Here is a 12,498-nt window from a genome sequence, read left to right as displayed (position 1 = left end):
TGTCATTACAACATCTGTGTCATTACAACACCTGACATCACATCTGTGTCATTACAACACCTGACATCACATCTGTGTCATTACAACATCTGTGTCATTACAACACCTGACATCACAACTGTGTCATTACAACACCTGACATCACAACTGTGTCATTACAACACCTGACATCACAACTGTGTCATTGCAACACCTGACATCACAACTGTGTCATTACAACACCTGACATCACAACTGTGTCATTACAACACCTGACATCACAACTGTGTCATTACAACACCTGTCATCACAACTGTGTCCTTACAACACCTGTCATCACAACTGTGTCATTACAACACCTGTCATCACAACTGTGTCCTTACAACACCTGTCATCACAACTGTGTCATTACAACACCTGTCATCACAACTGTGTCATTACAACCCCTGACATCACAACTGTGTCATTGCAACACCAGACATCACAACTGTGTCATTACAACCCCTGACATCACAACTGTGTCATTACGATACCAGACATCACAACTGTGTCATTACAACACCTGTCTTCACAACTGAGTCATTACAACACCTGACATCACAACTGTGTCATTACAACACCTGTCATCACAACTGCGTCATTGCAACACCTGACATCACAACTGTGTCATTACAACCCCTGACATTACAACTGTGTCATAACAACACCTGATATCACAACTGTGTCATTACAACACCTGTCATCACAACTGAGTCATTACAACACCTGACATCACAACTGTGTCCTACAACCCCTGACATCACAACTGCGTCATTGCAACACCTGACATCACAACTGTGTCATTGCAACACCTGATATCACAACTGTGTCATTACAACACCTGATATCACAACTGTGTCATTACAACACCTGACATCACAACTGTGTCCTACAACCCCTGACATCACAACTGCGTCATTGCAACACCTGACATCACAACTGTGTCATTGCAACACCTGATATCACAACTGTGTCATTGCAACACCTGACATGACAACTGTGTCATAACAACACCTGACATCACAACTGTGTCATAACAACACCTGTCATCACAACTGTGTCATAACAACACCTGTCATCACAACTGTGTCATAACAACACCTGACATCACAACTGTGTCATTACAACACCTGACATCACAACTGTGTCCTACAACACCTGACATCACAACTGTCATAACACCTGACATCACAACTGTGTCATTACAACACCTGACATGACAACTGTGTCATTGCGACACCTGACATCACTCACCTGCTCAGTCCCTCCCTGGCCACTTCGTCAGCGATGGCGTCTTCCACTGCAGTCACCAGGCGCCGACCATGACGATGCCTGTTGCCCAGACAGGACTGGAGCAGTGACACTGAAACCAACATCACACCGCACTGTGTCACCCACACCACATCACACACTGTGTCACCCACATCACATCACACACTGTGTCACCCACACCACATCACACAACACTGTGTCACTCACACCATACAACACACCACTGTGTCGCCCACACCACACAACACACTGTGTCACCCACACCACACAACACTGTGTCACCCACATCACAACACACTGTGTCACCCACATCACACAACACTGTGTCACCCACATCACACAACACACTGTGTCGCCCACATCACATCACACAACACTGTGTCACCCACACCACATTACACAACACACTGTGTCACCCACATCACACACATCACACAACACACTGTGTCACCCACATCACACGACACACTGTGTCACCCACATCACATCACACACTGTGTCACCCACACCACATCACACAACACACTGTGTCACCCACACCACATCACACAACACACTGTGTCACCCACATCACACAACACACTGTGTCACCCACACCACATCACACAACACACTGTGTCACCCACACCACATCACACAACACACTGTGTCACCCACACCACATCACACAACACACTGTGTCACCCACATCACACGACACACTGTGTCACCCACATCACACAACACACTGTGTCACCCACACCACATCACACAACACACTGTGTCACCCACACCACACAACACACATCACACAACACTGTCACCCACATCACACAACACTGTGTCACCCACACAACACTGTGTCACCCACACCACACATCACACTGTGTCACCCACATCATACAACACACTGTGTCACCCACACCACACAACACACATCACACAGCACTGTCACCCACACCACACAACACTGTGTCACCCACATCACACAACACACATCACACAACACTGTCACCCACATCACATGACACTGTGTCACCCACATCACACAACACTGTGTCACCCACACCACACAACACTGTCACCCACATCACACAACACACATCACACAACACTGTCACCCACATCACACAACACTGTGTCACCCACATCACACAACACTGTGTCACCCACATCACACAACACTGTGTCACCCACATCACACAACACTGTGTCACACACATCACACAACACTGTGTCACACACACCACACAACACACTGCGTCACCCCACATCACACAACACTGTGTCACACACATCACACAACACTGTGTCACACACATCACACAACAGTGTGTCACCCACATCACACAACAGTGTGTCACACACATCACACAACACTGTGTCACACACATCACACAACACTGTGTCACACACATCACAAAACACTGTCACCCCACATCACACAACACTGTGTCACACACATCACACAACACTGTGTCACACACATCACACAACACTGTGTCACACACATCACACAACACTGTGTCACACACATCACACAACACTGTGTCACACACATCACACAACACTGTGTCACACACATCACAAAACACTGTCACCCCACATCACACAACACTGTGTCACACACATCACACAACACTGTGTCACACACATCACACAACACTGTGTCACACACATCACAAAACACTGTCACCCCACATCACACAACACTGTGTCACACACATCACAAAACACTGTCACCCCACATCACACAACACTGTGTCACACACATCACAAAACACTGTCACCCCACATCACACAACACTGTGTCACACACATCACACAACACTGTGTCACACACATCACACAACACTGTGTCACCCACATCACACAACACTGTGTCACCCCACATCACACAACACCGTCACACACATCACACAACACTGTGTCACCCACACCACACAACACTGTCACCCCACACCACACAACACTGTCACCCCACATCACACAACACTGTGTCACACACATCACAAAACACTGTCACCCCACATCACACAACACTGTGTCACACACATCACAAAACACTGTCACCCCACATCACACAACACTGTGTCACACACATCACACAACACTGTGTCACATCACACAACACTGTGTCACACACATCACAAAACACTGTCACCCCACATCACACAACACTGTGTCACACACATCACACAACACTGTGTCACACACATCACACAACACTGTGTCACACACATCACAAAACACTGTCACCCCACATCACACAACACTGTGTCACCCCACATCACGCAACACTGTCTAAACTGACACAGACGCTGTGTCCACACTGACATCCACACTGACACAAACATTGTCTCCACACTGACATCCACACTGACACAGGCGCTGTGTTCACACTGACATCCACACTGACACAAACATTGACACAGGCGCTGTGTCCACACAGACATCCACACTGACATCCACACTGACATCCACACTGGCATCCACACAGACATCCACACAGACATCCACACAGACATCCACACAGACATCCACACTGACACAGGTGCTGTCTCTACACTGACATCCACACTGACACTGACACCCACACTGACACTGGCATCCACACTGACACAGACGATGCGTCCACACTGACACAGGCGCTGTCTCTACACTGACATCCACACTGACACTGACACCCACACTGACACTGGCATCTACACTGACACAGACGATGCGTCCACACTGACACAGGCGCTGTCTCTACACTGACATCCACACTGACACTGACACCCACACTGACACTGGCATCTACACTGACACAGACGATGCGTCCACAGTGACACAGACGCTGTGTCCACACAGACATCCACACTGTGTCCACACAGACATCCACACTGACATCCACACTGTGTCCACACAGACATCCACACTGACATCCACACTGTCTCCACACTGCCATCCACACTGTGTCCACACAGACGTCCACACTGACACTGACAGGTAGCGCTGTGCTGAGTGACTGACCCACATCCTGCTGGCAGACCCTCAGCTGCTCCTTCCTCCTGTCTGCGGCCAGCTGTCGGGTCCTGTGGGTCAGGACTGTCTCCCCTGCCTGCAGGTAGGTCCTCAGGGCAGCGCTGTCACGCCCCAGCATCTCCACGAAGGTCACACACGCCCCGCTCACCTGGGGCAGGTGGAAGTGCTTCACGCACAGCCACAGTGCCACCCCGCACGCTGCGCCCACCCTGAAAACACGCCCACACACAGTAACCATTCAGCAACACACACAGTAACTTCAGCAACACACACACAGTAATCATTCAGCAACACACACAGTAACCATTCAGCAACACACACAGTAACTTCAGCAACACACACAGTAATCATTCAGCAACACACACAGTAACTTCAGCAACACACACAGTAATCATTCAGCAACACACACACACACACCCTATAACCTGAGTGAACACCCTATAACCATTCACTCAGCAACACACACACACACACACACACACACACACACAGTAACCATTCAGCAACACACACACCATGTAACCATTCAGCAACACACACACACACCCTATAACCATTCACTCAGCAACACACACACCCTGTAACCATTCAGCAACACACACACACACACACACACACACACACACACACACACACTCTCTCTCTCTCTCTCTCTGTAACCATTCAGCAACACACACACCCTGTAACCATTCAGCAACACACACACTCTCTCTCTCTCTCTCTCTCTCTCTCTGTGTAAACATTCAGCAGCACACACACACACACTCTGTAACCATTCAACACACACACACACACACACACACACACACACACACTGTAACCATTCAACAACACACACACATGCTGTAACCATTCAGCAACACACACACATGCTGTAACCATTCAGCAGTCACAACTTCACACAGCACCCCACACTGTCCCCCCACCCTGATCACACAGCACCCCACACTGTCCCCCCACCCTGATCACACAGCACCACACACTGTCCCCCCACCCTGATCACACAGCACCACACACTGTGCCCACCCTGATCACACAGCACCACACACTGTGCCCACCCTGATCACACCACACACTGTGCCCACCCTGATCACACAGCACCACACACTGTCCCCACCCTGATCACACAGCACCACACACTGTGCCCACCCTGATCACACAGCACCACACACTGCCCCCACCCTGATCACACAGCACCACACACTGTCCCCCCACCCTGATCACACAGCACCACACACTGTGCCCACCCTGATCACACAGCACCACACACTGTGCCCCCACCCTGATCACACCACACACTGTGCCCACCCTGATCACACAGCACCACACACTGTGCCCACCCTGATCACACAGCACCACACACTGTGCCCCCACCCTGATCACACAGCACCACACACTGTGCCCACCCTGATCACACAGCACCACACACTGTGCCCACCCTGATCACACAGCACCACACACTGTGCCCACCCTGATCACACAGCACCACACACTGTGCCCCCACCCTGATCACACAGCACCACACACTGTGCCCACCCTGATCACACAGCACCACACACTGTGCCCACCCTGATCACACAGCACCACACACTGTGCCCCCACCCTGATCACACAGCACCCCACACTGTGCCCACCCTGATCACACAGCACAACACACTGTGCCCACCCTGATCACACAGCACCACACACTGTGCCCACCCTGATCACACAGCACCACACACTGTGCCCACCCTGATCACACAGCACCACACACTGTCCCCACCCTGATCACACAGCACTACACACTGTGCCCACCCTGATCACACAGCACAACACACTGTGCCCACCCTGATCACACAGCACCACACACTGTGCCCACCCTGATCACACAGCACCACACACTGTGCCCCCACCCTGATCACACAGCACCACACACTGTGCCCACCCTGATCACACAGCACCACACACTGTGCCCACCCTGATCACACAGCACCACACACTGTGCCCCCACCCTGATCACACAGCACCACACACTGTGCCCCCACCCTGATCACACAGCACTACACACTGTGCCCACCCTGATCACACAGCACCACACACTGTGCCCACCCTGATCACACAGCACTACACACTGTGCCCACCCTGATCACACAGCACCACACACTGTGCCCCCACCCTGATCACACAGCACCACACACTGTCCCCACCCTGATCACACCACACACTGTCCCCACCCTGATCACACAGCACTACACTCTGTGCCCACCCTGATCACACAGCACCACACACAGTGCCCACCCTGATCACACAGCACCACACACTGTGCCCACCCTGATCACACCACACACTGTGCCCACCCTGATCACACCACACACTGTGCCCACCCTGATCACACCACACACTGTGCCCACCCTGATCACACAGCACCACACACTGTGCCCACCCTGATCACACAGCACCACACACTGTGCCCACCCTGATCACACCACACACTGTGCCCACCCTGATCACACAGCACCACACACTGTCCCCACCCTGATCACACCACACACTGTGCCCACCCTGATCACACAGCACCACACACTGTCCCCCCACCCTGATCACACAGCACCACACACTGTGCCCACCCTGATCACACAGCACTACACACTGTGCCCACCCTGATCACACAGCACCACACACTGTGCCCACCCTGATCACACCACACACTGAGCCCACCCTGATCACACAGCACCACACACTGTGCCCACCCTGATCACACCACACACTGTGCCCACCCTGATCACACCACACACTGAGCCCACCCTGATCACACAGCACCACACACTGCCCCCACCCTGATCACACAGCACCACACACTGTGCCCACCCTGATCACACCACACACTGTGCCCACCCTGATCACACCACACACTGTGCCCACCCTGATCACACCACACACTGTGCCCACCCTGATCACACCACACACTGCCCCCACCCTGATCACACAGCACCACACACTGTGCCCACCCTGATCACACCACACACTGTGCCCACCCTGATCACACCACACACTGTGCCCACCCTGATCACACCACACACTGTGCCCACCCTGATCACACAGCACCACACACTGTCCCCACCCTGATCACACAGCACCACACACTGTGCCCATCCTGATCACACAGCACCACACACTGTCCCCACCCCTATGCTCCAGCTCCAGAGTTGATGTTCTATGCTCCAGACCTATCTACCGTGGGAGATAGAGTTGACATTCTATGCTCCAGACCTATCTCCCTTTTAGAGTTGACATTCTATACTCCAGACCTACCTACCTTTTGGAAGAGAGTTGATGTTCTATGCTCAAGACCTACCTACCTTTTGGGAGACAGAGTTGACATTCTATGCTCCAGACCTACCTACCTTTTGGGAGACAGAGTTGACGTTCTATGCTCCAGACCTACCTACCTTTTGGGAGACAGAGTTGACATTCTATGCTCCAGACCTATCTCCCTTTTAGAGTTGATGTTCTATGCTCAAGACCTACCTACCTTTTGGGAGACAGAGTTGACATTTTATGTTCCAGACCTACCTACCTTTTGGGAGACAGAGCTGACGTTCTATGCTCCAGGCCTACCTACCTTTTGGGAGACAAAGCTGACGTTCTATGCTCCAGACCTACCTACCTTTTGGGAGATAGAGTTGACGTTCTATGCTCCAGACCTACCTACCTTTTGGAGGACAGAGTTGACGTTCTATGCTCAAGACCTACCTACCTTTTGGGAGACAGAGTTGACGTTCTATGCTCCAGACCTACCTACCTTTTGGGAGACAGAGTTGATGTTCTATGCTCTAGACCTATCTCCCTTTTAGAGTTGATGTTCTATGCTCCAGACCTACCTACCTTTTGGGAGACAGAGTTGACGTTCTATGCTCCAGACCTACCTACCTTTTGGGAGACAGAGTTGACATTCTACACTCCAGGCCTACCTACCTTTTGGGAGACAGAGTTGATGTTCTATGCTCCAGACCTATCTCCCTTTTAGAGTTGATGTTCTATGCTCAAGACCTACCTACCTTTTGGGAGACAGAGTTGACGTTCTATGCTCCAGGCCTACCTACCTTTTCGGAGACAGAGTTGACGTTCTATGCTCCAGACCTACCTACCTTTTGGGAGACAGAGTTGACGTTCTATGCTCGAGCTCTTCAGTGAGGAAGGAGAGGAAGGCGAAGGTGGGGCGGCCGTGTTTGAGGTAGTAGGTGAAGTGTAGCGAGGCGGTGTGGGCAAACTGACTGACCAGCTGCGGCTGGGAGAAGTACGGCAGAACTTTCATGCCGTCTGAAAGCAGCACCAAGACATCTCCTCATCAACAGGTCTCTGTTCCAGCTTCACTTTCTAGCTGGGATGAATGCCTCAGGACTGATCCATGTACACTTACAGCACGCAATGTCATGCTTGAAAAAAACCCCACAAACCCCCCATTCCCCTGATTTTAACATAAACCAAACATGCTTATCCAGCCATGAGAGACTAGCCAAGGTTTGTGTAAAGCATTAGATAAATAAATAAATGAATAAACAAATAGATAGATAGACAGAGATAGATAGATAGACAGATAGAAAAAGGAATGTACACATGTCATAATATAATCAAAATGATTAAATAAAGTCGGTGGCCTTTCTTGCCCTGCTCTCATCGTGACCTCTGTTCGATATCCCCTCCCTTTCCGTGCTTGGGGTGAGTCCTGTAAATGTCGTCAGTGTTCGGTAGATTCATGGAGGGCTGTTGTTTGTGGGACGTGAGGTGGCGGCCCCATCCACTTGGTGGAGAGCACGCTCACTCAGTATGGTCCCACGACTAGCCATTGTTGTCTTTAGTAGGGGCCTTAGTAGGTGGCTGTCCTCAGTACGTTTTTAAAACAGCAACAGGCACCACTGAACACCACTGAAGTGTCCTCAGCAGCTGTGAAAGAGTCTCTCGGGTCGTGTCGGCCTCCTGGCGACCCTAACATCGATGGTTCACTGTGGTCTGCCGACAGCTAGCGAACCTACAGACGGCAAACCAGGGGTAGTGGCCGTGTATGGGGGAATCTTAATGAGCAGCGTGGGAGTATTGCCACTGAAACACGGTGCAGATGCACGGGCCAGAAAAATAAAAACAATAAAATAAAATAAAATATTAATTAAAGTGATAAACAAAAAAGATAAATAAATACTTGGAATACATAAACAAACAAAAAATACAAACAAATAATAAATAAAAAGGATTGACAGACTCATCAGCCTCTTTCTTGATTCTTTCCTCAATTCAGTGGGGTGGTGGTGCCCATGAAACGTCCTTAGTTCGTGACACAATGGAGGTGTGGGCATGGTTAACTCAGTTGAAGGCAACAGCGACATGAGGTGAGGTCATGGTTAACTCAAGTGAAGACAATAGTGACATGAGGACATTGGTTAAATCAGTGTGAAGTCAACAGCGCAATGAGATGAGGACATGGTTAACTCTGTGTAGACAATAGTGACATGTAGGACATGGTTAACTCAGTGAAGACAACAGCGACATGAGCTGAGGACATGGTTAACTCAGTGAAGACAACAGCGACATGAGCTGAGGACATGGTTAACTCAGTGAAGACAATAGTGACATGAGGACATGGTTAACTCAGTGAAGACAACAGCGACATGAGCTGAGGACATGGTTAACTCAGTGAAGACAACAGCGACAGGAGGTGAGGACATGGTTAACTCAGTGAAGACAACAGCGACATGAGGCAAGGACATGGTTAACTCAGTGAAGACAACAGCGACATGAGGTGAGGAAATGGTTAACTCAGTGAAAACAACAGCCACATGAGGTGAGGACATGGTTAACTCAGTGAAGACAACAGCGACAGGAGGTGAGGACATGGTTAACTCAGTGAAAACAACAGCGACGGGAGGTGAGGAGGTCCCTACCTTCAGAAGAAGCACTGTGCGTGGACTGCCAGCCAAACAGGCGTGAGGGGTGCAGGGACAGTTGTCCTGAAAACACACACACCATGACTGTAAGTCACACAGACACACACACCACCACAATGACTGTAAGTCCACACACACACACACATACACCCATGACTGTTAGTCACACAGTCACACACTCACCATGACTGTAAGTCACACAGACACAGACACCATGACTGGGTAGTCACACAGTCACACACACACCAGGACTGTATAGTCACACACACACATACACACACACCACACACACACACACACACACACAAACACACACCATGAATGTTAGTCACACACAACACACACACACAAACACACACACACACACACACCATTGACTGTTAGCACACACACACACCATGACTGTAGTCACACACACACACTCACAATGACTGTTTGTCACATAGACACACACACACACACACACAGACACACACACCACACCATGACTGTTAGGTCACACAGCAGACACACACACACACACACCATGACTGTTAGTCACACAACACACACACACACACACACACACCATGACTGTTATCACACACACACACACACACACCATGACTGTTAGTCACACAGACACACACACACACACCATGACTGTACGTCACACACACTACCACACACCAGACTGTAAATCACACAGACACACCATGGACTGTAAATCACACACACACACACACACACACACACACACACACCATGACTGTAAATCCACACAGACACACACACACACCATGACTGTAAATCACACACACACACACACTACACACACACACCACAACACACACAACACACACACACACACACACACCATGACTGTAAATTCACACACACACACACACCATGACTGTAAATCACACACACACACAGATGACTGTAAATCACACACACACACACCAGGACACACAGACATTCAATTCAGAACAATGACTGGACTCCAATAACTGATTCATCAGAACAATGACTGACTCCAATGACTGATTCACTCAGAACAATGACTGACTCCAATGACTTGATTCATTCTGAACAATGACTGACTCCAATGACTGATTCATTCAGAACAATGACCGATCTCCAATGACTGATTCACTCAGAACAATGACTGACTCCAATGACTGATTCATTCAGAACAATGACTGACTCCAATGACTGATTCACTCAGAACAATGACTGACTCCAATGACTGATTCACTCAGAAACAATGACTGACTCCAATGACTGATCTCACTCAGAACAATGACTGACTCCAATGACTGATTCATTCAGAACAATGACTGACTCCAATGACTGATTCATTCAGAACAATGACTGACTCCAATGACTGATTCATTCAGAACAATGACTCTGATGACTGATTCATTAGGAACAATGACTGACTCCAATGACTGATTCACTCAGAACAATGACTGACTCCAATGACTGATTCATTCAGAACAATGACTGACTCCAATGACTGATTCATTCAGAACAATGACTGACTCCAATGACTGATTCATTCAGAACAATGACTGACTCCAATGACTGATTCATTCAGAACAATGACTGACTCCAATGACTGATTCACTCAGAACAATACCTGACTCCAATGACTGATTCATTCAGAACAATGACGGACCTCAATGACTGATTCATTCAGAACAATGACTGACTCCAATGACGGATTCACTCAGAACAATGACTGACCTCCAAGACTGATTCATTCAGAACAATGACTGACTCCAATGGACTGATTCATTCAGAACAATGACTGACTCCAATGACTGATTCTAGAACAAGACTCAATGACTGACTCACTCAGAACAATGACTCTCCAATGACTGATTTCACTCAGAACAATGACGGACTCCAATGACTGATTCATACAGACAATGACTCCAATGACTGATTCATTCAGAACAATGAATGACTCCAATGACTGATTCACTCAGAACAATGACTCCAATGACTGATTCACTCAGAACAATGACTCCAATGACTGATTCACTCAGAACAATGACGGACCCCAATGACTGATCATTCAGAACAATGACTGACTACAATGAATGATTCACTCAGAACAATGACTCCAATGGACTGATTCACTCAGAACAATGACTCCAATGGACTGATTCACTCAGAACAATGACTGACTCCAATGACAGATTCACTCAGAACAATGACTGACTCCAATGACTGATTCACTCAGAACAATGACTCCAATGAACTGATTCATTCAGAACAAAGACTCCAATGACAGATT

The 12,498-nt window shown here is 49.1% G+C and overlaps 1 protein-coding gene across 1 annotated transcript in view; it reads right to left on the bottom strand.

Annotated features, from left to right (window-relative positions):
• LOC143297480 (spatacsin-like) overlaps positions 1-12,498 on the bottom strand; it is a 109,920-nt gene that overhangs the window by 55,974 nt on the left and 41,448 nt on the right. The window contains exons 17-21 of the mRNA XM_076609879.1: positions 10,884-10,887; positions 10,212-10,277; positions 8,424-8,595; positions 4,285-4,505; positions 1,273-1,381 (exon numbers count right to left, since the gene is read on the bottom strand). Coding sequence (XP_076465994.1) covers positions 1,273-1,381; positions 4,285-4,505; positions 8,424-8,595; positions 10,212-10,277; positions 10,884-10,887 — 572 coding nt within the window. The remainder of the gene's footprint in view (positions 1-1,272; positions 1,382-4,284; positions 4,506-8,423; positions 8,596-10,211; positions 10,278-10,883; positions 10,888-12,498) is intronic.

This window comes from Babylonia areolata, chromosome 22 (assembly GCF_041734735.1).
Source record: "Babylonia areolata isolate BAREFJ2019XMU chromosome 22, ASM4173473v1, whole genome shotgun sequence".
Lineage (NCBI taxonomy): Eukaryota > Metazoa > Mollusca > Gastropoda > Neogastropoda > Buccinidae > Babylonia > Babylonia areolata.
This window is presented reverse-complemented; position numbering and strand designations above follow the sequence as displayed.